This window comes from Elephas maximus, chromosome 12 (assembly GCF_024166365.1).
Source record: "Elephas maximus indicus isolate mEleMax1 chromosome 12, mEleMax1 primary haplotype, whole genome shotgun sequence".
Classification (NCBI taxonomy): Eukaryota; Metazoa; Chordata; class Mammalia; order Proboscidea; family Elephantidae; genus Elephas; species Elephas maximus.
In genome coordinates, this window is record NC_064830.1 from 91,103,939 (window position 1) to 91,129,696 (window position 25,758).

At 40.1% G+C, this 25,758-nt stretch overlaps 1 protein-coding gene across 13 annotated transcripts; it reads left to right on the forward strand.

Annotated features, from left to right (window-relative positions):
* The first annotated feature begins 1,722 nt into the window (after window positions 1–1,722).
* LOC126087214 (zinc finger protein with KRAB and SCAN domains 5) lies at window positions 1,723–25,501 on the forward strand. 13 transcript variants are annotated; one of them, XM_049904439.1, is made up of 6 exons: window positions 1,723–1,827; window positions 2,175–2,225; window positions 3,022–3,511; window positions 7,271–7,409; window positions 17,719–18,327; window positions 20,786–25,450. In XM_049904439.1, exons 3-6 carry the CDS (start codon window positions 3,098–3,100, stop codon window positions 21,901–21,903), a joined length of 2,280 nt encoding a protein of 759 aa, XP_049760396.1. In that variant the 5' UTR covers window positions 1,723–1,827; window positions 2,175–2,225; window positions 3,022–3,097; the 3' UTR covers window positions 21,904–25,450. The 13 variants fall into 13 exon arrangements, with proteins under 13 accessions (XP_049760396.1, XP_049760399.1, XP_049760394.1 ...); XM_049904442.1 differs by having other exon boundaries at window positions 3,025–3,511; XM_049904450.1 differs by lacking the exons at window positions 1,723–1,827; window positions 2,175–2,225 and adding exons at window positions 11,725–11,816; window positions 12,107–12,242 and having other exon boundaries at window positions 2,773–3,511; window positions 20,786–25,500.
* Window positions 25,502–25,758: the final 257 nt, after the last annotated feature.

Consider the following 25,758-nt stretch of genomic DNA (forward strand, 5'->3'; position numbering starts at 1 on the left):
TGCTTGAATATCCATGGAATATACCTGGTTAGGTATATAAGAAACTAATCATCTTGGCTATCTCTAGGGAGAAAAATGGGGTGGCTGGAAAACAAGGATGGAAGAGGCTATTCTGTGTACATGTAATGTATTATCTACTTAAGAAATAAACGAAAACTTTTTAATGAAAAGAGCATTAATAAGTCACTTAAATGGAGGTATATTAAAAAAACGGGTACACACTTAGACAAATTTTATGTATATTAAACAACTAGGTTAATGCCATAAGAACATCAAAATTAAGCCCAGTGTCAGAATTCTATCACCAACCCCCCATAGATGATTCTTTTTTTTTAATGCTATAATGCCAACTCATTAACACACAAAATACAAGAATGAACAAACCAGCCTTAGAAGAAGTAAAACCAGAATGCTCCGTATAAGCCAAGATGGCAAGACTTCGGCTTGCTCACTTTGGACACATCGCCAGGGGAAAAACCAGTCGATAGAAAAGGACATCATGGTTGGTAAAGTGGAGGTTCAGCAAAAAAGGAGGAACCTTCAATGAGATGGAACGACGCAACAGAAAAAACAATAGACTCAAACATACCAATGATCATGAAGATGGTGTTGGTCTGGGCAACAGTTTCATTCTGTTATATATGAGGTGGCTACGCATAGGGAGGAAACCCTGGTGGCACAGTGGCTAAGAGTTAGGGCTGCTTACCAAAAGGTCTGCAGTTTGAATGCACCAGGTGCTCCTTGGAAACTCTATGGGGCAGTTTTACTCTGCTCTGTAGCGTCACTGTGAGTCCGAATCGACTCCTGAAGGCAGTGGGTTTGTTTTTTTGGGGGGGAGTGGGTTTGTTTTTTTTTTTGGTTTATGCGTAGGGAGCAGGCTTCCTCCAGGGCAACTAACAGCAAGAAGACATTTACCACGGGTTTGGTTCTAGATAGGCAGGTACCTAAAATGCATGATTTTAGTCACCCAGAAAAGAGACTTGTGTTGGCGAAGAATGCTGAATAATACCATGGACTGCCAGAAAAAACAATCTGTCTTGGAAGAAGTACAGCCAGAATGCTCTTTAGAAAGAAGTAAGGATGGCAAGATTTCATCTCAGATACTTTGAACATGTCATCAGGAGGGACTAGTCCCTGGAGAAGACATCAAGCCTGGTAAAGTGGAGGATTAGCAAAAAAGAGTAAGACTCTCAACTAGGTGGACTGACACAGTGGCTGCAACAATGGGCTCAAACATAACCATTAGGCGCAGGACCCGGCTGGTTTCGTTTCTGTCATACACTGGGTCTCTATGACTCAGAACCGACTCTACGGCATCTAACATCTGTCTGCAGATGCTGAAATTCCATAGCATTCGTTTCTCTCAGCCTCATTTTCCTGATGGGTAATAGTGGCGATAGTAACTTTTGTCCTGCTTGTCGAACAGCTTTGTAAATAGGCAAGGACTTGGAAAAACGTAAAGCACCATATGAAGATGAGAAATTATAAAGGATGGGAAACCTCTTGGCTAAAGGAGCCTGGCAAAAATGATTCCACTGTCTCCGCATGAGTGCGGGGCTTATGCCCGGACTCTCCCCAGCCAGAGGGTAACCTGCTCCACACCACGCCGACCTTTCAGGCCCAAGTGCCGAGGCCACGCCTCCTTGCCTTACCGAATTCTGATAGGCCCGCGGGACCGACGCGGATAAAAAACACGCGGCTGGATTGGCCAGCAGTCTCGGACCGCGGGAGGCTTTCTGGGAGGTGTAGTCCTCGGAGTCTCTGACTCCTGCGACTGGCGGTTCTGATACAGTTTCGGCCTGTGAACAGACTGCGGCAAGTGGTCAGGTAAGTGGTAAAGAGGTGGGAGTTTCTGGAGAGGGAGCACCGTGATTGGCGAGGGATGGGCTGAAAAACCAAAGAGTCCAAAATTAAAGACAGTAAGCATTGCCGGCTCGCAGAAAGGTGTGGCCCCACTTCGAATAGCGTATTACTAAATTTGGGCGCAGAGCCTTGCGTAGCCGGGGGGGTAAAAGACGCAAATTCCGGGGCCAATCAGACACTAGCAACTGTTGCCTCAGCAACCCATTCCATACACTTGAGGCCACGCCCCCGCCTCCACTCCAAGGCAAGGGGAGGAACTCAGGCTGTTTAAATGTCGTTGTTTTCTTTCCCAATTCGACTTTCCGCTTTAGTGACGCAGAACCTGTGGCTTCAGTGGACCGGAGAACGCACCGTTACGGGAGGTAAGCCGGGGATCCTGGCCTCTCGCCACACGGCCCGCCTGATGAGAGCTCACCCCCTCCGGGGCGGAGCCGGGCGGGTGCCTCCCTCCCGCTGCGAGACCGAGACCTCCGGGATTCCTAGAGAGGACTCGGAAGTGTTCTCGGGGGTGGGATTTGTGGCTCAACCAGTTGGCCTGGGAAGGATTGGGCTTGCTTACTTCCGGCGAGGAAGTGTTGGGAAGTGTCAGCTTAGGTTTACTGTTTGTAAAGATCCATCTTCTCAGCCTCGGCTACGTGGAGCTGATCTTCCAGGAGAGTTCCCCAGGACCGGGCTGAGGGGAAGGGGGTTTGTGTCTGGACGCGGGTTCCGAGGAATCCAGGTCCAAATCGGTACCTATATCCCTGCTTCTCTTGGGGACCAATGAAGACTCCCCTTGGTCTGTCAGGCTCTTGTGGCTTGAAGGACAGGGCCAATTTTGAGCTTTGTAATGTTTCTGATCCCTGTTCTGACTTAAGTTTGCCTTACAATAGAGAGAAGGAGCAGCTGCGTCTGGACTAGTTAGTAAACCTTACATTATTTATTTGAAATTTAACCTTTCTTCACCTCTTAAAAATGTGCTTTAGGTTGGCTCCAATGTCAGATTTTTATAGCTCTGCTTCAAAATTTTGTAAATGTTGGAAATAGGCTCTATTAGTAATCATTTTGTGGGTGGATTGATGGCTGCCTTGTAGTCCATATTTTAAAATTACTCCGTTCGGTGCAGATGACCACTTTGTCATCTCGCATTGCTAATAATGATTTTCAATGTGTCATCAGTAGGTTGCACACTACTGAAGGTGCCCTTTAGAAGATCTTAAACAGCTCAAAAAGAATTTGATTGTTCTGAGTGGGAATGATAATGACAGAATCCCGGGAAGTTATAGACTTAGACCCTCCAGCTCAGACTTCACAGGAGCAGGAAGACCTTCTAATAGTGAAGGTGGAAGAAGAAGACTGCACCTGGATGCAGGAGTACAATCCACCAACATTTGAGACTTTTTACCAGCGCTTCAAACACTTCCAATACCATGAGGCATCAGGGCCCCGGGAGGCACTCAGCCAACTCCGGGTGCTCTGCTGTGAGTGGCTGAGACCAGAGCTGCACACCAAAGAGCAGATCCTGGAGCTGCTGGTGCTGGAACAATTCCTGACCATCTTGCCTGAAGAGTTCCAGACCTGGGTGAGAGACCAGCACCCCGAAAGCGGGGAAGAGGCTGTGGCTGTGGTAGAAAATATACAGAGAGAACTTGAGGAACGCAGGCAGCAGGTGAGTGGAAGAGGATGTAAGTGAGCAGTGAGGCAAGAGGACAGAGTTAACAAGCAGATGAGCAGGGATGAGGTCTTTAGCCCTCTGGTGCTTCATTCATATTCCTTTGTTCTCCTGGGATTAGGTACACTGTGGAGAGTTCCTGCCATTCCAGCAAAGAGAAGCGATATCCAGTGTGTTAACCTGGAGAAGACAATCTGCAATTTTATTTATTTGTGTTTAAAATTACTGCATTCAGTTTTGAATGCATGGTACAAAATTCAAAAAGTTCATAAGGGTGTAATGAAAAGTAAGTTTCCCTCCCACCTCCAATGCCCCAGCTGCCTAGTTCACCTCACCAGAGGCAACCACTAGTACACGGATACTTGTATCTTGTATATCCTTACAGAGATATACTATATTCTGTATATGTATGTATGTGACATGCTTTAAAAAAAAAAAAAAACATGTTTTTAAGCTGCTGTACTCTTCTGCCTCTTGCTTTATTCTTATATCTTGGTTTGTTCCATGTCAGTACAAATACAGCTGCCTCACTTTTTGAAAGGGTGTTATATTCCATCGTAGAGGTGTGTCATAATTAAATGCCTGTTGAACACCTACTTAGGTTTTCCTTTAGATTGTTTCTAAATTTTTACTGTAAGAAACTTTGCTATAGTGAATGTTCTTTACATATGTAATTAATTGTAGAATGAATTTTTAGAAGTTCAGTTGTTAGCTCAGAAGCCGTATTTGTAATTTTGATAACCATCAACAGATTGCCCTTCAGAGAGGTTATACCCATTTATATTCCTACCAGCACTGTTGGAGAGGAATTTTTTGACCCAGCCTGATAACATGTTATCAAACTTTTTGATTATTGCAAATGTGAAAGATGAAATATTCCATTTCTGTACAACTTTAATTTGCGTTTCTCTTATGAGTGAGTTTGATCGCAGTATACTTTTTAAGAGCTATTTGTATACCCTCTTTGTAAATTATCTGTTTATGTTTTTTACTTACTAGAAAAGATAAGCCCTATGTCTGTCATATATGTTGCAAATGTTATTTTTCTAGTTTTAGGTATGACCACGTACATATTTTATTTTTCTAGTTGGTTGCTTGTTTTTTCTTATGGAGATTATTATTTTTTGAGTTTTTTTTAAAAAGAAAAAGAGTAGTCAGTTTAAACCATAAACTTATGGCTTCTGGGTTGTGGCATACTTAGAAAGGTGTCTCTATTACAATGTTATGAAAAAACTTTCTAATCATTTCTTTTTTTTTTTACACTTTTAAATGACTGATCCATTTGGAATTTATTTTGGTGTGTGGTGTTTGGGATGATTATAACTTAATTTTTTTTCAGATGTCTATGTAGTTGCCCACAAAGCTTTTATCGTATGTTCTTTTTTTCCTGATTAAGATGTCACCTACCAAATTTCTGCATGTAGTTGGAACTATTTCTGAACTTTCTATTCTATTTTATTTATTTTACTGTCTGTTCATGTATTTATGTTTTAATTATTTGAACTCTGTAAAATGTTTGGGTATCTAGTAGACTAGTCTTCTCCCCTCTGATTTCTTTTTTTCAGTATTTTATCTTTATGAACTTTAGAATTATTTAGTTTCCCCCACCCCAAAAACCCTGTTGGTATTTTTGTTGGGATTGCATTAAATCATATAGTAATTTAGGGAGGACTGGTACTCTGTCCCGTAGGGTCGCTATGAGTCGAAATCGACTCGACAGCACTGGGCTGGGTGGGTATCTGTATGGAAACCCTAGTGGTGTAGTGGTAAAGTGCTACGGCTGCTAACCAAGAGGTTGGCAGTTCAAATCCGCCAGGCGCTCCTTGGAAACTCTATGGAGCAGTTCTACTCTGTCCTATAGGGTCGCTGTGAGTCGGAATCGACTTGACAGCAGTGGGTTTGGTTTTGGTATCTTTATATTGTTGTGTCTTCTTGTCTGTTTTTATTATGGGCTTTCCATTTGTTCAAATCTTTTGTTATGTGTCTCTCTGAAGCATTTTAAAGTTTTATTGATATAGATCTCACTTATTTTCTTACATTTATTTCTGAGCACTTTCAGTTATTGTTGCTGTTATAAATAGGATCTTTCCTTCCATTGTACTGTTTTGTTTTTAATATTTGGGGACTGTTTTCTCTATCTGAATTTTTTACTCAGCCATGCTAGTGAATTATCTGAAGGTTTGAGGTAGTTAGGCCATAGCTGGTGCAGCTCCTCAGAGAGGCCTTGAGGGCACCAGGCACCTCTGGTGCCCTGTTTCACTTTCATTAGCACTCGACTTTGGTCTTCAAGGTGAAAAGATGACTGGTATACTTCGAGGCAGCTAGTTAGTAATAAGTAAATCAGCCCATAGTATTGACCACATACATATACAACACCTGATCTACCAAAACCAGAAGGAAAGAAACCCAGTCCACATTGAGTGTCTGGCCAGTGGAAAGATCTCTGGGTTTTGCTCTTGAGTCCCTTTTTTTTCCTTTTTCATACACTTCCTACAGGTTTATACCAAATCCCATGACAGGACTTTTAGAAACCTTGGGATAGCCTTATCCTGTTTCATCTTTTAAAATTCAAAATGGGTTTGGTTTAATCCAGACGGTTTACCCAGCTGTAATTTAGTCAGTGGCTTGAAGATCCCTGAGTTTTTTTATGCACAAGATCTTTCTTTTCCTTGACTCCATTTCCATTTAGGTACTTCATCAGTTTACTAAGAAAAATTTCTATCATAACCTAAATAAGTAGATTCTAACTGTAAACATAATCAACTTTGTGGTTCTATAGAGACAAGCAAAAGTGGGGTTAATGGAGGGACTAAAACTAGTTGAATTACTCTACAAACGTTTCATGTTTATATGCACCGTTTTAAATTTTTTTTAATAAAATTGATCCTGAAGTTTAAAATCTTAAAAGAAACTTAAAAAGGAGAAAAACTGCTGAAAGTCTTTTTTAAGGTTATCTCTTATGTTCATTATAACCTGACCCCCTACCTTCCTCTTTCTGCGGGGCTCACGCTCTCCTAAACTCTAATTTTTTTTTTTTTTAATACAAAAGGAACAAAAATCATGGGATTGTGGGACTACAAGAGTTCAAAGCTAGCTAGAGAATTTCCCTTATTCTTTGGAACCATTGCATTGCGGTGTAAGGTACTAGTCTCATTATTCTTACCCTCTGGGTAAGGGATACTTTAATATTCTAGAAGAACCGCAGGCTTTTAAGCTGACATAGAGTCACTATGAGTTGGAGTCGACTCAACAGCAGTGGGTTCATTTTTTTTTCAATCATGTAATCTATAATGGAGCCCTGGTGGCCTAGTGGTTAAGAGCTGGGCTGCTAACCAAAAGGTCAGCAGTTCAAATCCACCAGCTGCACCTTGGAAACCCTGTGGGTCAGTTCTGCTCTGTCTTAAAGGGTTGCTATGAATCAGAATCGACACGGCAGCAATGGGTTTGATTTTTTTTTTTTTTAATCTATAGTAGGCTTATTTGCTGTTCAGTCCCATGGCACGATGTTCTTCTTTCTAACACGTAACACAGTTTATAATTATATGTTTACTTACGTGTTGATGTATCAAATGAAAGTCTTCTCCAACTAGACCTAAGCCGTGTTTATAAACCACTGTATAATCAGTGCCAGGCTCAGCATAGACACACATTAAGTATTTGACAAAGGAATGAATGAAAGAATAGCATGAAGTCGGCTAGATTCCTTCATAGCCTTCCCTGTAACCTGTGGTGATTTGTTGTGGTTGTGGTTGTTAGATTGTTGCATGCCCTGAAGTGCTTCCTCAGAAGATGGAGCCACCTGGAGCTGTGCAGGAACCCTCCAGTGAGCAGCTCCTGTCCACGGACGCCCAGCCCAGACAAGAACCACAGCAGCCCCATGTTCTGGAGGAAAATGGTGAGCATCAGTTACGCGGTAGAACAGATACAGGTAGAGAGTAGGAGTCCTGCCCTTGTGGGTAGGAGGTGTCTGTAGAAGAGAGACTGTAGGCTGGGGCAGCCTCTCTGCAACTAGCAGGGTGTGGAGGTTGAGAAGGGCTAGGGATCTGGAGTTGAATTACTGGTTTATACGACAGCTAGGAACTGTACCACAGCTTTGTTAAAAGACCTACAAAAGTCTTTACAAAGTACAACAATTGTTTTGCAACATTCATTAAACTGTACCTTACAAATTTTGTTTTCTTAATATTTATGTAAAAAAAAAAAAAAGCCTTCCAGTTCCTAATTGCTTTCACTTCTGGCTGGCCAGTTGTTCACTGTGAAATCTTATTTGAAATAGTGCTTCACAATGAGATTTACAGCATTTATTTTGTTTCTTCTTCTCTATTTTAAAATGTTACTAACCTGTACTAGATCACATCAACAAAGAAGGGCAAGTATCATATTTATTATGATATATATCCACAGGTCCAAAATCCCTAAGCAGAAACCTTTGGTGTTCAATAGATTTAGAACTCAGAATTTTTTAGATGTAATAAGGTAGTGTGATTAGAGTTACCCCCCCCATAATCAAACATAACATTCCTGTAGTGAAATATATGTACATTTACAGTAAATGGATTAACTGAAGAGTTTAAATAGCTTCACGTCCATTCAGGTCAGGTTTTGCTGTCAAATTAGTTCAGTGCCAAACGTAGTGAAAACAAAAAACAACCAAGAACCACACAGAAACCATTCGGTATTTAAAGCATTTGGGTTTCCCAGTAGAAGATTTTGAACCTGTGTTTCCTCTGTTTGGCCCCAGACTTTCTTCTAGACTCTGGTCAGTGGTCATGTCTTTCTCTTGGCGTGCCCTCTGCCCTAACCTTTGCCAGCTTTGCTTTCACTGTAGTAATAACAGCAACAACAGCCGCAGCAGCAGTGACTGCTACTTATATAGCACTCTCTGTGGGTCAGCAACTGTTCTAGTGCTTTTCCTATATAAACTCATTAAATCCTCAGTGTACTTGGAAAAATAGCCCTCACCATTTACCATCCGGGTCCAGTGGATGCTCTTTATTTTCTTAAATTTTTAATTTTTTTTTTTTATAATTTACAGAAGGATCAAAGGATAGTGAGAAACAACTTTTTAAAATATTTTAAAAGGAATTAAACCTTTTTGTATCAAGTACATTTTGGTGCATAAACATCATGAAACTTGAAAGAATAATGTCACGTACCCTTGTAGCAAAATGGGATGGTCCAGGATCTTGACACAAAATGTCGCATGATGAAGTCTTTCCTGTTGAATAACTCCCTGGATGAGAATGCCATATTGCCTTCTGGAAATTAGAAACATATCAGCCATCACTGATTCTTGAGTTTGAGAACACTCACCTGGGGTATTACCATATGAAGACCCATATTCTAAGACTTATTTATACTTTCAGGTTCGTCATTATCATTAGGGTGCTCTTCTCTGTCTCTCTGCATTCATCATCAGATTCATCTAATAATAGTGAAATGTCTTCTCTGCAAATTTCCTTCTCCTCTCCTTGCCAGTATGGCACTATGGCAGAAAATGAAAACCTCAGAACTGTCAACTGTATTTAATGGAAGCTAAAAGCAGATGTCAGCTGTCTTACACCTTCTTGAAGGATAATGCAATGCTTTGAAAAACACCTGCAGTGCTTTGGGCAAGCAGTAAGAATAGTGAATGATGATGATTTATTTCACTATTACATGATCCCTAATATTTCCATTATTCTTCTGTTGTCTTTTTATTTTGGTTGTTTTGGCATAGTTGGGAGGGATTAATTAATATGAAATAATTCCTAGGATGATAAAATAGAAAAGCATTTTTCAAAATATAGGAAAAATAAGATCACTCAGATTCCAAAATATACCTTAGATTTATAAAAGGGTCCGGTGGACCCCATATAGAAACGAAAAGAATAAGTTTTACTCTATTTTTTAAAAACAATAAAATTAATTTTCTTTTTGTTGTTCAGAAGACCTCTAAAAGAGTAAGTCACATAATATCACTTCTTAAAAGGAGTAAAAACTGCTAAAAAAAAGAAGCTTAAAAACTAAAATTGTATTCATTAGAATTTGTTGATATACCAAGGTAAATTCTTACAATAACCCAATGAAATAGGTATTTTTATTATCTTCATGTTAGAAATGAAGAAGCTTGGCCTGGAGAGGTTAAGTACTTTGTCCATAGTCACTAAGTATTAAGTAGCAGAGCTGGGATTTTAACCCAACGAGTTTAAGCTCATTCTAAGTTACCATGCGTTTGCTTTACCACCAGTCTCTTCAAGCACAGGATCCCATACTCACATCACTTGCATCTTCCCTCTGCTTTTAGAGTCTCATCAGATCAGGCTTTCTTTTCTTCTGTTTGTTAAGTGCTTTGTATCTGCTCTGCTCTGTTAGCTAGACCCTAGCCAGTTTCTTTACCCAACATAACTACTGTTCGCTCAGATATAGACTGTATTCATTTCTTTCTTTAGCTTCTATTTTGAATCTTTAGCCATCCTGGTTTCAGATCCCTTCTCTATTTTTGGCTTTCATTTCTTTAACCAGTATGTCCTTTCTGTGTTGTTGCTCATTATTTCTTTAGTCATCAGAAAGAAGCAAGCTACATACGCACATGTATCTTCAAGACTGAGGAAGTTCTAAAATCATGGGGTTAAAGGTTAAGATCAGGTAGGTCTCTCCAATTCAAGGTACACATTAGGCAATGATATCTGAATGAACCATGAATCTTAAACAAAGGACAAGCAGAGGTGACGTCAGAGGGTCAGGTGGTCATCAGCATCCAGATATCAGAACCTCCAGGGACATGCTGTTCTCTCTGTCTGGATAGCACCCTCATCTTCCTTCCCTCTCATCTCTACTTCCTGGAGCCACTGTCTCTAGAAAGACTTTCCTGAACACCCTCTTCCCCCCCACCCCTCTCTACTTTGTAGGTGTTCCTGTCGAAACTTGAGTGATCTTCAATTATAGTACTCTTTACAATATGTCGTAAGTAAGGTGTACCGTCTTGCCCTCCTCGTTAGACAGAATTGCCTCTTCTTGTAATACACCAAACCAAAAACCTGTTGTCGTCGAGTCAATCCCAACTCATAGCGACCCTGTAGGACAGAGTAGAACTGCCCCATAGAGTTTCCAAGGAGCGCCTGGTGGATTCAAACTGCCGACCTTTTGGTTAACAGCCGTACTACAGGGTTTCCCCTGTAACACAGAGTAGACAAATATTTCTTGATTGACTGTAAACCAACCATCGTAATTCTTGAAGGGAGAGAATGTGGACTAAGGCTTTGCTAATCAAAGTGTAGAGAGCAGTGGTGGTTCACTGGTGGAATTCTCGCCTTCCATGCAGGAGACCTGGGTTTGATTCCCGGTCAGTACACCTCAAGCAAAGCCACTCCTTGTCTGTCCGTGGAAGCTTGTATGTTACTATGAGGCTGAACAGGTTTCAGCGGAGCTTCCAGACTAAGACAAACTAGCAGGAAAGGTCTGGTGATCTGCTTCTGAAAATCAGCCAGTGAAAACCCTATGGATCACAACTGTCTGTTGGGCGTGGCTTCTCCATGAGTCCCGTCCCCGCCCCGTTGCTGTCCAGTCGATTCTGACTCATAGCGACCCTGTAGGACAGAGTAGAACTTAGAACTGCCCCATAGGGTTTCCATAAGTAGGAATCCTAATCAGAGGCAGCCGACAACAGCAACAATCAAAGTATGGCTCAAGGAACAGCAGGGTGGGTATCACCTGGGAGCGTATTAAAAAAAAAAAAAACACTGCCATCTGACTCAGAAATGCAAAATATCAGGCCCCAGCCCGGACCCCCAAATCCAACTTTGTCGTGTAACAAGATCCCTGGTGATTTGCTTGCACATTCAACCTGGAGACGCTGGGCTGTCGGGAATGCTTCGGCTTCGTAGAAAAGGTGACACTCGGTTGTTCTTTGAAAAGAATAGATTTTATCTTGGCAGAACAGAGTGGATCCTGTGTAGGGGAATAGCACAATCTAAGGCTTTTTTTTTTAAGGCTTAGCAGGAGGGTTTAGCCTGACCAAATCAGGGAGTCTTTCTTGCGGGGGAGAGGGGCAGCAATAATAGGCAGATATGGGAGGGCCCAGAATGTAGACAGCATTCAGAGTCAAGCCGAAGAATTTCGCCTTGATCCATTAGCAGACCACTATAGATTCTTAAGCAAATGAGGAGCATGCTGGCAATAAGAATTGGGCTGAGATGTTCTTACTTAAACGTCTTTTTCTCCTCCTTCAGCCCTTCCTATTCTCCAAGTTTCTTCCCTTTCCTTGAAGGACAGCCTTAGAGACCAGGAGCTGACAGCTTCACTTCTCTCAGCTGGGTCCCAGGTGAGCTGGTGTCCCTTTGCCTTCATTGAGGACCCATAACTCTCCTCTAACAATAACCAGCCTTAATCGTGAATCTTTATCAGGAGTTCTCAGTTTCTTTAACTAGAGACCGGACCCATCTTGCATTGGTACTTAATTCCTTTTTTATCTTTTGCCTTTCTACCCAATACTTCCATACCCTCTTCGAGGCATAGTTTCTCCCCGTTTTTTTCCTTAAAGCTCCCAGTTCTTCCTCTCACCGCACATTGGAACATAGGGAATGGGAATTTAGTGGAGATCTCATGTTTCAGAAGTTGGTGAAAATTGAAGATGTGATTGATATGGCTTTTTCCTTCATCCTGGAGGAATGGGGACATTTGGATCAGTCCCAGAAGAACCTTTATAGGGGTGACAGGAAGGAAAACTGTGGGAGTATTACTTCCATTGGTAAGAATTATTTTGTCTGCATGGGGTAGGACATCTTAATTTTGTTATCCTGTAAAGACTGTTTTTAGCACATGATATGAAAGTGTGTATGTATTCATTGCTGTGACATATTTTTTCCTATGGAAGAATAAATCAGACTTTTTTTTTAGTTATTCAGCTTATTCTGATTATTTCCATCTTAATAAAGATGTATATGGTTAAAGACTGATAGTACCTGAGGGGTACTATTTGCAATTCAGCAAATGCTATCTTTTTACTACTTAAGAGAGCTGAAAACTAATAGGTTTCATTTTTTTGGTTTGGTTTTTAACAGAGTTTTAGTGGTTATCGTACTCTTGATAAATTGGGTAATGTTTGCTGAGTAATTCTGATTTATGAAAACAGCCAAGACTTTACAGAATAACTGTTTATTATAATAGTTGTTACAGTGTCACAATGGCATCACGTGGGAGTTTATTAGAAAACATCACTGTCTATCACAGCGCTCAGGTCACCGGTACCTATGTTCTGATGTTCACCTTGGCATCTACATTTCACATGTCACATTGCTTCTTGAATTCTGCCTCCCAGCTGAAGTTTTGAGCCTGTTTCCAACCAAGTTATGATCCCGGAAGCTAACCTTCGATTGTGCTGCCTGCAACAATTATAAAAATCTCGGCACTGTTGCAAACATTTTGGAGCTTATGGCTTTTAGTTTCTGTTGAATTAATTCTTTTAGAAGAATCACTATATATCAAGCACACCAGTAGACAGTAGATGAAATACACACATAATGCCAAATATTCTTTGAAAAGCATTATGGCAGTTTACATCATCTAAGTGTATTAGTTCACTCACAGGCCTTTATTTAAAAGATGTAAAGGTAACTCTTGCTCTTTAAAATTTTTCATTTCATTAATTATTATTAATATTTATTTGTATTTCCTTTTCTTTGATTTATCTGCGCATGCCTTTTGCTCACTTACCCATTGGGATCTTAATGGTGATCTTTTATCTCAAGGAATTATTTATATAGTGTAAATATTGTCATTTAATGCAGATATTTCTTCTTTTTAAATTAATTTCAGATAGCTATCTTGTCTAATTTGAGTCTGTCAGTACAGTTGTCCCTTGGTATCTGCAGAGGATTGATTCCAGAACCCCTGCAGATACCCAAAATCCCCAGATGCTCAAGTCCCCTATATAAAATGGCATAGTATTTGCATATAACCTACGCACATTTTCCAGTGTACTTTATATCATCTCTAGATTACTTACAATACCTAATACTATAAATAGTTGTTATACTGTATTGTTTAGGAAATGATGACAAGAAAAGAAAGTCTGTACATGTTCAGTACAGATGCAACCATCGTAGACGTAACTACATAGTACATGCCAGACGTGAGGCGAACAATGCTCAGTGAGTGCTGGAGAGACACTAAGGATATGTGAAATGGCGGGAGGCTACAGCAGGGTATGCCTACACATCACTTTTTTTTCCCCCAAATATTTTTGATCCACAATTGGTTGAGTCCATGGATGCAGAACCTGTGGATACAGAGGGCCGTTTATATTGCTTTATCATTTTCAATCATGGGTTTCAGAGTTGTAGGCTCTTGGCACAGTTCTTTTCTATACCATTCTTCAAAGAGTTTTAAATTCTTGCTTTCCATGTCATTACAGAATCTTTACCACTTCAGTGTACTCTTCTACATTAAGAACATGGTCAGTGGCTGCTGCCTCCCTAATTTCTCTGGGAAGGCCATATTAGATTATTTTCATGCCCTAGATTCCTAACAGCATCATAGAAGTCAGGATTAAAAAGTAACCATCGGACTTAGAAATGAGATTTGAAAAAGTTGAATGGTTTCTAGCAATAGCAGTTTCCATGGAGTAATTCGGGCATTGGGGAACAGTTTCTTTGAAAACTGCATAGAAGAGGAATTTGAGAAAGCCATTATAAACTTACAAATGCTATGATAAACTGTGAAGAAGACAGGAGGGCTGATCACTAAAAGAGTACATGGGTTAGATGGCTGATTATTTTCATATGTCCTTTTGTTTTAATGGAAAAACCTTAAGTATATTTAAATACTAATGGAAAATAATACAGTGAGTTTGAAATACCAGGTTAGGGAAGAGTGGATAATTGATGTACAGAGGTCCCTGGAAAACAGGTAGGGCATGATGGAATCCAAGGAACATGAGGGAGGATTGACCTTAGATAGAAGGAGAGACATCTCTTCCATTGAGAGACAAGAGAAAGGAATAAGGCTGGTGTTACGTTTATAGGCGGTTATGGGACGTTCTAGGAGTTTTTGACTGGATGGCTTTGACTTTCCCTCAAATAGGAGACAAAATCACCTGCTGAAAGTAAGTTGGTGATGGAGTAGGTGGTGAAGTAGAGGTTTAGTGCATTGGAGAACTTTAGTTTTTTAAAAGTTTATACATGCACATGGTAAAAAAAAAATATTCAAATAGTACAAATATGTATAAAGTGAAAAGTAAAGTCACCTACCCCTGATCTTCAGTCCCCTAGTTTTCCTTCACAAAAGCAATGATTGTTAGCAGTTTCTTGATTGTATTTCTAGGTATATTCTGTGTATATACACATGCTTGCAGACATTATAGCATACCATATATATTATTCTATGCCTTTTTAATGCAGTGATATACCTTGGAGATCATGACGGGGAGATTTTGATATAGTTGCTGAGAAAAATGAATGGGGAAAAGAACCAACATTAGAAACGTTGAATTGCCAGACAGGGCACCAGTGAAGCTGAAGATCACGAATTTGTAAAGCACCAAATCTGCCTGATTGGATGTTTTTGTATCCACCACTGCATTACTCTGCAGCCCAGGCATAGCAGTGGGTAAGGAGGACAGACAGGGAAACGAGCATAAAACTTGTCGCATGCACCGTGAAGAAGCAGGAAAGAAGAAAGAAGCAAATCTGTAAAGGCAGTATAACTGTAATTGCCTTCTCTGGAATGGCAATTATTAACCCCAAAGAAGTGCATTGGATTAATCTAATTTGTTTCAAACTCACACCTAGAAAAAGAGCCATCTGCTTGTCTAATGGGAGAGAATTCCAATAAGAATAATACATGTGAGCATAAGTAGGTGTGAATAAAAGAAAAATATGTGATAAATGTGATTACCTGCCTAGTTAGATAGACGAGAAAAAGCATGTAAAAAGCCTGGTTTTATGATAGAGTTATTTTGTTTATATGTTTGTTTCTGCTAAAAATTATTTTTAGGAAGAGAAGAATTCAGTAAAAATAGTTACAAGGTTAATTAAAATTTAAGTTGTCTTTATGATATAAGAATTATAACTTCTGACTGTGTCAAAAAGGGATAGTATCTAAGGTACAACAATTGTTCTCTATTCGCCTGGAGCAGAAGAGGAAGAAAGAGTCAGTGATAAGGGGAGGAAATGGAATGTGTGGCTAGTTGCCTCCATGAACAACTGCCTTCTTTGCCATGAGACCAGAAGAACTGGATGGTGCCTGGCTACCCTTACTGAACATCTTGATCGAAGATTCTATAGAAGAATCCTGACTGAAAAGGGGAAAGTGAACAGAATTTCAGATTCTGATGGAATCTAGAATTTCTGGAGCCACTGAGGCTAGACGAACCCATGAAACTGCTGCCCTGAGATAATCTTTAAAGCTTAAACCAAATAGATGAAGTCTTCTTTAAATCGAACAATGGTTTAGCTTAATTAGTAAAGAATGTCTGCTTTGAGCATTGTGCTGTTTTAGAGAACTATCTATAGGGGATCAAACTGACAACAGCAACTCAAAAGATTAGATAGGAAGCTTAGGGAGCAGTGAGTTTTTGTTAATGGGGGAGGAATAATTTGGAAAAGGAGGGTGAGAATGATTGCACAACTTGAAGAATGTAATCAATGTCATTGAATTGTTGAATTGGTGTATGTTTTGCTGTGTAGGAAACCCTGGTGGTGTAGCGGTTAAGAGCTACGTCTGCTAACCAAAAGTTCAGCGGTTCAAATTCATAGGTACTCCTTGGAAACCCTATGGGGCAGTTCTTTGTCCTATAGGGTTGCTATGAGTTGGAATCGACTTGATGGCATCGGGCTTGGGGTTTTTTTGTTTGTTTTGCTGTGTGTACTTTCAACAACAATTTTAGAAAAAGGTGGTGATACCATATTTTTGCTCAAGTAACATGCCCCTTCTACGCTTGTTTGCCAACTGGATCCTCCCTGATGAGCCATTTTCGTAATCTCGCTATGTTAATTTTTTTTCCAGCAACATGTTAAAAAAAAAACTGGCATAGCAGCAGTTACGAAAATACTTTTTGGGAGGAGGGCACAGTTGGCAAACAAACATAGAAGCTGCACATGTTATTTGCATAAAAATATGGTAGTACCTACCTCAAAAGGTCATTATAAGGATTAAGTGTCAAAATTGTAAAGCACTTAGCATTGTGCCTGGCCCCATAGTAAGCATGTGTGTGTTGTTGAGTTGATTCTGACTCATAGTATTCCTGCAGGTCAGAGTAGAACTGCTGCATAGGGTTTTCTAGGTTGCAGTCTTTATAGGAGCAGAACGCTAGGTCTTTTTTCCCACAGAGAGGACAGTGGGTTCAAACTGCCGGTGGGTTCAAACAGAGCCCTAACCATTGTATCACCATTGTATCACCAGGGCTCCTTAGGGTAAGAACTTAGCAAGTGTTAACTCTTATTCCTATTATTGTGTAATATTTGAAAATTCTTTCATTATTAGGAAATTTTCAATAGGCTGTGAACTCTATCTAGCATTTTAAAAATAATACTCCCTGTTTTTTGTTAACTACTGAAAATTTGTCTCTGCGAACCATATTAAACTGCAGGGTTATGGGTAAAATGTATATTGCTGATAGAATTGCCCAGGGAACTGATTGCAGTCACTTAACCACCTATATTCATCAATGACTATTAAGTGTTAATCCAGCTCTTGACAGAAATAGGTTCTTCTCTGGGTATAGGAAGAATGTCTTTTTCCCTTTAGACTAATTCATACCACATTGAGATCCTTTGGGGATTGAAAAAGCTGGAAAGATCATCTTTCTTCTCCAGGCTATGAATAAACAGGAAGAGGAAGGTGAAGACTGGGTTAGCTGCATAACCCAATATCACATTTTATTAAGAATATTTAACACTGCACAGGTATTCACAAACAGGTACCGTATGTAAGGACCACACCAAGAGGATATCACCCTCATTAAAGAGAGTGACTGCTCTCCAGCCTTATCCCTTTGAACCATTTTTTGCCAGGTCTTCCTTCCCTAAGCTGTCTCAGTTTCCTGCTTGAACATTCTTTGCCATATCCCTGTGGTGTAAAGTCCTTTCGTAAATGACTTTACAAAGTCATGCGTTCCCAGCACGTGGTCGGTTTCACTTAATTGAATTACCGTGTATCCTTCAATCATTTTCCTTCTTCCAATTCAGGGGCTTGCTAATGTTTCCATTTTCCTTCTCTTATTTCAGATTATGAGTCCCGTAATGACAACATGGAACTCATAGTAGAGCAGATTTCTGATGAAGCCGAATCGCACTGGATGACATCAGGAAGCACTGAAAGGAATGTCCCCCAGAGCCCAGAGTTTGCAGAAGTTAGTGACCTTAAGGGCATGGTAGAAAGGTGGCAGGTGAACCCCACTGTGGGGAAATCAAGGCAGAACCCTTCTCAGAAAAGAGATCTTGGTGATATCCCAGGCATTAACCGTAAGCAAAACACAAATGGTGAGAGAGGTCACAAATGTAATGATTGTGGTAAATTTTTCCTTCAAGCCTCAAACTTTATTCAACATCGGCGAATCCACACGGGAGAAAAACCGTTTAAATGTGGTGAATGTGGGAAGAGCTATAATCAGCGTGTACACCTCACTCAGCACCAGAGAGTCCACACTGGTGAGAAACCCTATAAATGTCAGGTGTGTGGAAAAGCTTTCCGGGTGAGCTCACATCTTGTTCAGCATCATAGCGTGCACAGTGGAGAAAGACCCTATGGATGTCATGAATGTGGAAAAAACTTCGGTCGGCATTCCCACCTGATTGAACATCTGAAACGCCACTTCAGAGAGAAATCCCAAAGATGTATGCGTGAGGCGTTTGTATTTGGGGATAAAGAGAAGCAAAAATTATCTTATTAGTTCAGTACATTAGGACAGATGGGTTGCAATACTGGGAGCAGTAAAAAGGGGCAAAGAAAGCAGTTTATTTTATTCATAATTTAATCGGTTGTCAATTTAATAGGTAAAGTTCCATGTCCCATCTCCCCTCATCCCTACAACTTTCCTTTCCCCAGAGGTACCTGCTTTCAGCTCTTAAACCTGTTTCTTCTCTTTAGTCTGTATTTTTCAGTACTACTGCTGTGTCTTTTACATTGTCAGCTTTAAACATTACCTGTTGACTTTCTATTATAGTAAATGACTTTTTTTTTTAACTCTCTTACATGCTTCTTTCCCTCTTTCGTCTTTTCCTAATTTAGGTATTTTATTTATTTTATTCTAAAATAATAAAATAACAATAGCTTAGGAAATTTGGGGAAAGAAAGAAGGAGAAAATCATAAATCCACCACCCTATCTAATATAGCTATTATTTAGTGTATTTCCTTCTATCTTTTTTTCACATGCCTATTTTTATATAGTTACACTCATTGTTGTGTCCTGTCAAGTTGATTCTGACTCGTAGGGACCCTATAGGACAGTAGAACGGCCCCATAGGGTTTCCTAGGCTGAAATCTTTGTAGGAGCAGATCACCAGGTCTCTTCCCCTGCAGAGCGGCTGGTGGGTTCAGTGGGTTCAGTTAGCAGCCGAGCACTTAAACCATTGCACCATCAGGGTTCCTTTGTTCTGCTGATAGGGTACAATTAAATATTAGACACGCAAATTTTCCAGTGTTATTCAGCCCTCCTCTTTGTTATTTTTGACTGTATAACCTGTCATTGTGTGGATGCATCGTAGTTTACTCACCTGTTCCCCAGTTGTTGAACTTTTCATATTTGCTGTTTTGTTTTGATAACTGTGCTGTGCCTATGGGTTTTTCTATACTTAGTTTCATTTCCTTATAGTAGATTCCTGGAAGTGGGATTAAGGGAGGAAGGGATAAAAATATCTTTATGATTCTGTACATATTACCAAATTGCTTTTTAAAAGAACTGCACCACATAGGAGACTATCATTTTTACCAAATTCTTGCCAGCATTATTAAAATTTTTTTAACAAATGAAGTAAGCAGAAGATTACTCTTTGTTGTATTTATATTCACTAATTTGTTTATGAATAAGGTTGAGTAATTTTCCTGTTTTGTTTGCTTATATATTTTCCTTACCTGTTCCAGTGGCATTAAACATATACGTGTAGGATCACTGTAAACTTTACTGCGAACTTAAAGACTCTTATTAGTATTCTTCAGACAACTGTGATTGGCCAAAGTTTTGTTTTGGGTTTCTTTTTTAATTATGCTTTTGATGTCCCCAAGGTCAGCTACATATCATTTAACTTAACAACCACTACTACCTCTTCGATCATGGAACAGGAATTTATGAAGCTCATAGTGTCTTAAAGTTCTGGGTTGGGCTGAGCTATCTCTTCAGCCACTTCTGTCCCATTCCCCTTGGTGACTGCCTTATTGGGGAAAGCCTTCCAATAACGCTGTAGTCTTGAAAAGCAGTCGCTTTCAAATAGTATCTATTTCATATCCTCTCCCCAGTTGTTCTTATGACTAGTTTCCCAGTTAATACATACCTGCCTCTTCTCCTCATTTTTTTGGATCAAAGGAGGGATACTTTATTTGCTCATCCAGCCATATTTATTGAGAGCCTCTAGTGCTAGATGCTTGGGGTATGGCAGTGAACAAAACAGATAGAGGTCATGCGCTTGTGGAGCTGATGGTCTTGGGGAAAAGGAGGAAAAGCAGATAATAAAGGTGATGAGCGTTCCCAAAGGAGAAGTATATGGTGCTCTGGGAAGGAAACCGAAGCTAGAGAGTTGGCTAAGAGTGAAGAGGACAGGGATTGATATTCACCTACCCTTTGACAGTAATTTTTGCTGGCATATTTCCCTCTTTTCCTTGCTCCTAATCAGGTATTTTTCCCAATTCTTTATGCCCTTCATGATCCTTTGCTTTCCATTCTTCCAGCTTTTTGTCAGTTCTCACTGTCTATGTTTATTCTTGTTTTACCTTATTCTCTCTGCCTAACTTGTTGAGATAATGGCCCTCTCCACATTTCCTGTCCCCTCTCTCATTTTAGAATTTCTTTCCCTCTTTTCTTTGTAATGAAAGTTTTTACTTATCCCTATTGTCATCTGACCCCAATCACTTTCACCACCCTTCTAAGTTAGCCACTTCTTTGTCTTGTTGTTTTTGCTGGGCAAGTCCCAAATATGTTTGTTTTTTTTCCATTCCTGTTGGCATCAAATATATACATAAATCCACTTTTGATGCTCCTATTACATAATAGTCTCATCTGATCATTCTGTTTTCCCTGACAGTTTCCTTTCTTCTGTAAAAAAACAGATAACATTTGTATTTCCTCTTTATTTTTTCAGGCAGTGACAAAAGAAGGAAGAATACAAAATTGAACATTAGGAAGAAAATTTCAGAATTTTCAGAAGCAGACATGGAACAGTCAGGAAAAATCCAAAGAACTGTTTCTCAAGTTCAAGAATTTGGAGAAGACAGTGAACACCAAGGCAAGTTGGACAGAAATCAGGGAATTCCCCTGAAAGTCATACTAGGACAACCAGCTTCAAAGAGGATAAATTTCAATGACGTCACATATGCCCATAAAAAGTCCTCTACAGGAGAGAGACCATATAAATGTAATGAATGTGGAAAAAGCTTTATTCAGAGTGCACATCTTATACAACATCAGCGAATACACACTGGGGAGAAACCATTTAAGTGTGATGAATGTGGGAAAAGCTACAATCAACGTGTGCACCTAACTCAGCATCAGCGAGTACACACTGGTGAAAAACCCTATACCTGTCATTTATGTGGGAAAGCTTTTAGAGTGAGATCCCATCTTGTTCAGCATCAGAGTGTCCACAGTGGGGAGAGACCCTTTAAGTGTAACGAATGTGGGAAAGGCTTTGGCAGGCGGTCACACCTTGCCGGACATCTGAGACTCCATGCTAGAGAGAAATCCCATCAGTGCCATGAATGTGGAGAAATCTTTTTTCAGTATGTTAGCTTAATTGAGCATCAAGTGCTCCACGTGGGTCAGAAAAATGAAAAAAATGGCATTTGTGAAGAAGCGTATAGTTGGAACTTAACAGTGTTTGAAGATAAGAAGATTGAGTTACAAGAGCAACCTTACAAGTGTGATATATGTGGAAAAGCCTTTAGTTATGGTTCAGACCTTATTCAGCATTATAGAACTCATACTGAAGAGAAAACCTATGAATGTGATATATGTAGAGAAAATATTGGCCAGTGTTCCCACCTAAAACAACGTCAAAAAATCTATTCCAGCACAAAATCCTATCAATGTAATGAATGTGGAAGAGACTTCACTCTAAAATCACATCTTAGTCAACACCAGAGAATCCATACTGGAGAAAAACCCTTTCAGTGTAAAGAATGTGGAATGAGTTTCAGTTGGAGTTGTAGCCTCTTTAAACATCTGAGAAGCCATGAGAGAACAGATCCCATAAGTGTATAGGTATTTCTATTACAGAGTAGCTCGTCAATTTAAAAGAAGCCCTCCTGAACAGAAATCTTACTTGTATATTGAATGAAAAAACCAGCTTCAAGCATTTTCTCCAACTTAACCATCAAACCTACAGACATGTTGAAATCCTTCAGCTAGAACTCAGCCTTTTGGAACACTAGAGAATCCACAATAAGTTGATACATGTTTGCTTTCATCATTGAGAAATGTTTTGGTTAGCATTTTCATACTTGAAAATCTACACGAGAGAACCTATGAATATGGCGGATGAAGGAGAGCCTTCAGATGGCACTCATTCTTCATTTGAAACTCAGAAAACTGATACTGGGAAAAGGCTCATGAATGCAATAGAGATAAGCTTCATTTGTAATTTCTGCCTTGCTTGACAGCAGCATATCTATTCAGGAAAGAGCACGGTGAAAGAACGAAAGGACTCTTCAGTGTGATATCTGTTTTGGTACCTCAGCAATGAACCTTTTCTAGAAATGATTATTCCAGCCACTAGAATCCTCCCGTCATTCCCATATTGAGTATTAAACCCTTTTAGAAGAAGAAATTGACCGAAGGTATTTCTATTTTGGCAAAATTTGGGGTTCAGAGGCTTAATTGTTATGCGTTCTTGCTGCTTCATTCAATCTATGACTCCTCTGTGAAACACACTCTACCTTGTTTTTGTTTTGATTCCACTAGCAACATGGTTCGCTAGTAGAGAGATTCAGAAAATGTAAATTCAGGAACTGTGCTGGTCAGTCAAATCTTAAGGAGAAAGGAAAAAGGGTACCTTAGGGAAAAACAGAAGATAGGCAAAACCGTGGGCTGGTTCCTATTCCCCAGAGTGGTATTATCATATTACAAGAGGGAGGGTAGCTAAGTCCATAGAGGAATTGGACTTTGTTAAATTAAGCATCTTAGTCCAATTGGTATGTATACTGATTCCCAACTGCCCTGGTGATAGACCACCACCATAGGATAATGGCATATACAATGCTGTAAGTTTGAGTTGCAGCTAGAATTTAAATAATTAGGAGTAGGCGGATACATCGTCCAGTTATCCCTACCTTGTGGAACAGTCTGGTAAGGAGTTCGATGGGGAAAGAAGATGATATGTATAACGGGGTTATCTTAAGTCTGTTTGCTAGAGAGAAGAGAGTACTTTTGGGCACTGCTGAAGCCATGCTTTTGCTGACTTTGCCTGGCTTACGATAAATGCCCAATAAATATTTGTTGAATGTATGCGTTGTACACTGTGGTGCCCTGTCCAGATCCCCTTTACCAAGCTGGCATACCCAGCTGCTCTGAATTTTGGCTGCTGAGAATTTACAGCTCTCCCCCTTCTCTGGAGATTCTGGAGAATTGCCCTCAAATGATGGGAGCTGCCTCACCCAGGAGTCACCCATCTCCAGTCCACAGCCAATGTCTGATTAATATGGGGCACAAAAGACTGGCTCATTTGCTTCAAGAGGGGGTGGGGCTGTGATGCAGTTTATGCTCTAGAACCATCCCTTTGTGGATCAGGCCATGGCTAGACTTTACCTGAGACTACATCCATGCTCGGCTCTTTCCTTCTGTGTCCTCTGTCTTTCCTTCGAAGGCTTTCCTGAAGAGCACTCCTTTGATAAGTCATGTGGCTCTGAATCCCTGTATCAGGCTCTGCTCCTAGGGAACCTGACCTAAGACATTTGATGCCATGAGCAGTTCTAGGAAGCACACTTTTTAAGAATGGGGTTGTGGAGTTTGTCATTCCTCATGAGGCAATGAGGACAACATCACTGATGGTAGGTAGCATATTGATAGTTCCTGGCCAGTGGTAGCTGTTCAATTGCTAAAACATTTGTGGTAAACTTGTGTGGGATACTGCTAGTAAGGAATGTACCAACTTGTGTAATGTTTAGGTCAAATTGTTGTTGTTAGTGCCACTGAGTTGGTTCCGACTCATACCAACCCTATGTGCAACAGAACAGAACAATGCCCAGTCCTGCACCATTCTCAGAGTCACTGCTATCTTTAAGCCCATCGTTGCAGCCACTGTGTCAATCTATCTTGTTGAGGGTCTTCCCCTTTTTCACTGGCCCTCTACTTTACCAAGCATGACGTCCTTCTCCAGGGACTGATCCCTCCTCAGAACATGTTCAAAGTACATGAGATGAAATCTCACCATCCTCACTCCTAAGAAGCATTCTGGCTGTACTTCCAAGACAGATTTGTTTGTTATTCTGGTGGTCCATGGTATATTCTCTATTCTTCACCAGCACCATAACTCAAATGCATCACTTCTTTGGTCTTCCCTATTCATATCGCCAAGATAGTTTTAAAGCAATTACGCATCCTCTTTGCTAATTATTAGTTGACATTTAAAATCTCTTTGCATGCATATGAGGCTACTGAAAAAACCATGGCTTGGGTCAGGTGTGCTTTAGTCCTCAATGTGACATCTTTGCTTTTTAATACTTTAATAAAGAGGTCTTTTGCAGCAGGTTTGCCCAAGGCAATACATCGTTTGATTTCTTGACTGCCATTTCCATGGGCATTGATTGTGGATCCAAGTAAACTGAAATCCTTGACAGTTTCAATATTTTCTCTGTTTATCGTGATGTTGCTTGTTGGTTCATTTGTGAGGATTTTTGTTTTCTGTAGGTTGAGGTGTAATCCATACTGAAGGCTGTCATATTTGGTCTTCATCAGTAAGTGCTTCAAGTTCTCTTCATTTTCAGCAAGCAAGATTGTGTCATCTACATGTCATGTGTTGTTAATGAGCCTTCTTCCAATCGTGATGCCGAGTTCATCGTCATATAGTCCAGCTTCTTGGATCATTTGCTCAGCATACAGATTGAATAAGTAAGGTGAAAGGATACAACCCTGATGCACACCTTTCCTGATTTTAAACTATGCAGTATTCTCTTGTTCTGTTCAGACGACTACTTCTTGGTCTATGTAGGTTCTGTATAAGCACAATTAGGCGTTCTGGAATCCCCATTCTTCTCAGTGTTACCCATAATTTGTTATGATTCACACAGTGGAATGCCTTTTCATAGTTAGTAAAACACAGGTAAATATCTTTCTGGTATTCTCTACTTTCAGCCAAGATCCATCTGACATCAGCAATGATACCCCTCATTCCACGTTCTCCTTTGAATCTGGCCTGAATCTCTGGCAGTTCCCTTTCGATGTACTGCTGCAACTGCTTCTGAATTACCTTCATCAAAATTTTACTTGCATGTGACGTTAATGATATGGTTAGATAATTTCTGCATTCTGTTGGATCCCCTTTCTTTGGAATGGGCACAAATACAGATCTCTTCCAGTTGATTGGACAGGTAGTTGTCTTCCAAAATTCTTAGCATAGGCAAGTGAGCACTTCCAGCATTGCATCTCAATTGGTATTCTGTGGATTCCCGGAGCCTTGTTTTCACCAGTGCCTTCAGTGCAGCTTGGACTTCTTTCTTCAATACCATTGGTATGCCGCCTCCTGAAATGGTCGAACATTGACCAGTTCTTTTTGGTATAATGACTCTGTGTATTCCTTCCATCTTCTTTTGATGCTTCCTGCATTGTTCAATATTTTGCCCATTGAATCCTTCAGTATTGTAATTCAAGGCTTGAATTTTTTCTTCAGTTCTTTCAGCTTGAAAAATGTCATGTGTGTTCTTCTCCTTTGATTTTCTAATTCCAGGTCTTTGAACATTTCATTACAATACTTTGTCTTCTTGAGCCACCCTTTGAAATCTGTTCAGCTCTTTTACTTCAACACTTCTTCCATTCACTTTAGCTACTCTGCGTTCAAGGGCAACTTTCAGAGTCTCTTCTGACATCCATTTTGGTCCTTCTTTCCTGTCTTTTTAATGACCT

Bases quoted from the DNA above. Each gene is read 5' to 3' on its own strand.
- LOC126087214 (XM_049904450.1), top strand. From the start codon at position 3,098: ATGATAATGACAGAATCCCGGGAAGTTATAGACTTAGACCCTCCAGCT. The intron at 12,243-17,718 runs GTAAGAATTATT...CTCTTATTTCAG, and splicing joins TGGGAGTATTACTTCCATTG to ATTATGAGTCCCGTAATGAC. The intron at 18,328-20,785 runs GTATGCGTGAGG...TTATTTTTTCAG, and splicing joins CAGAGAGAAATCCCAAAGAT to GCAGTGACAAAAGAAGGAAG.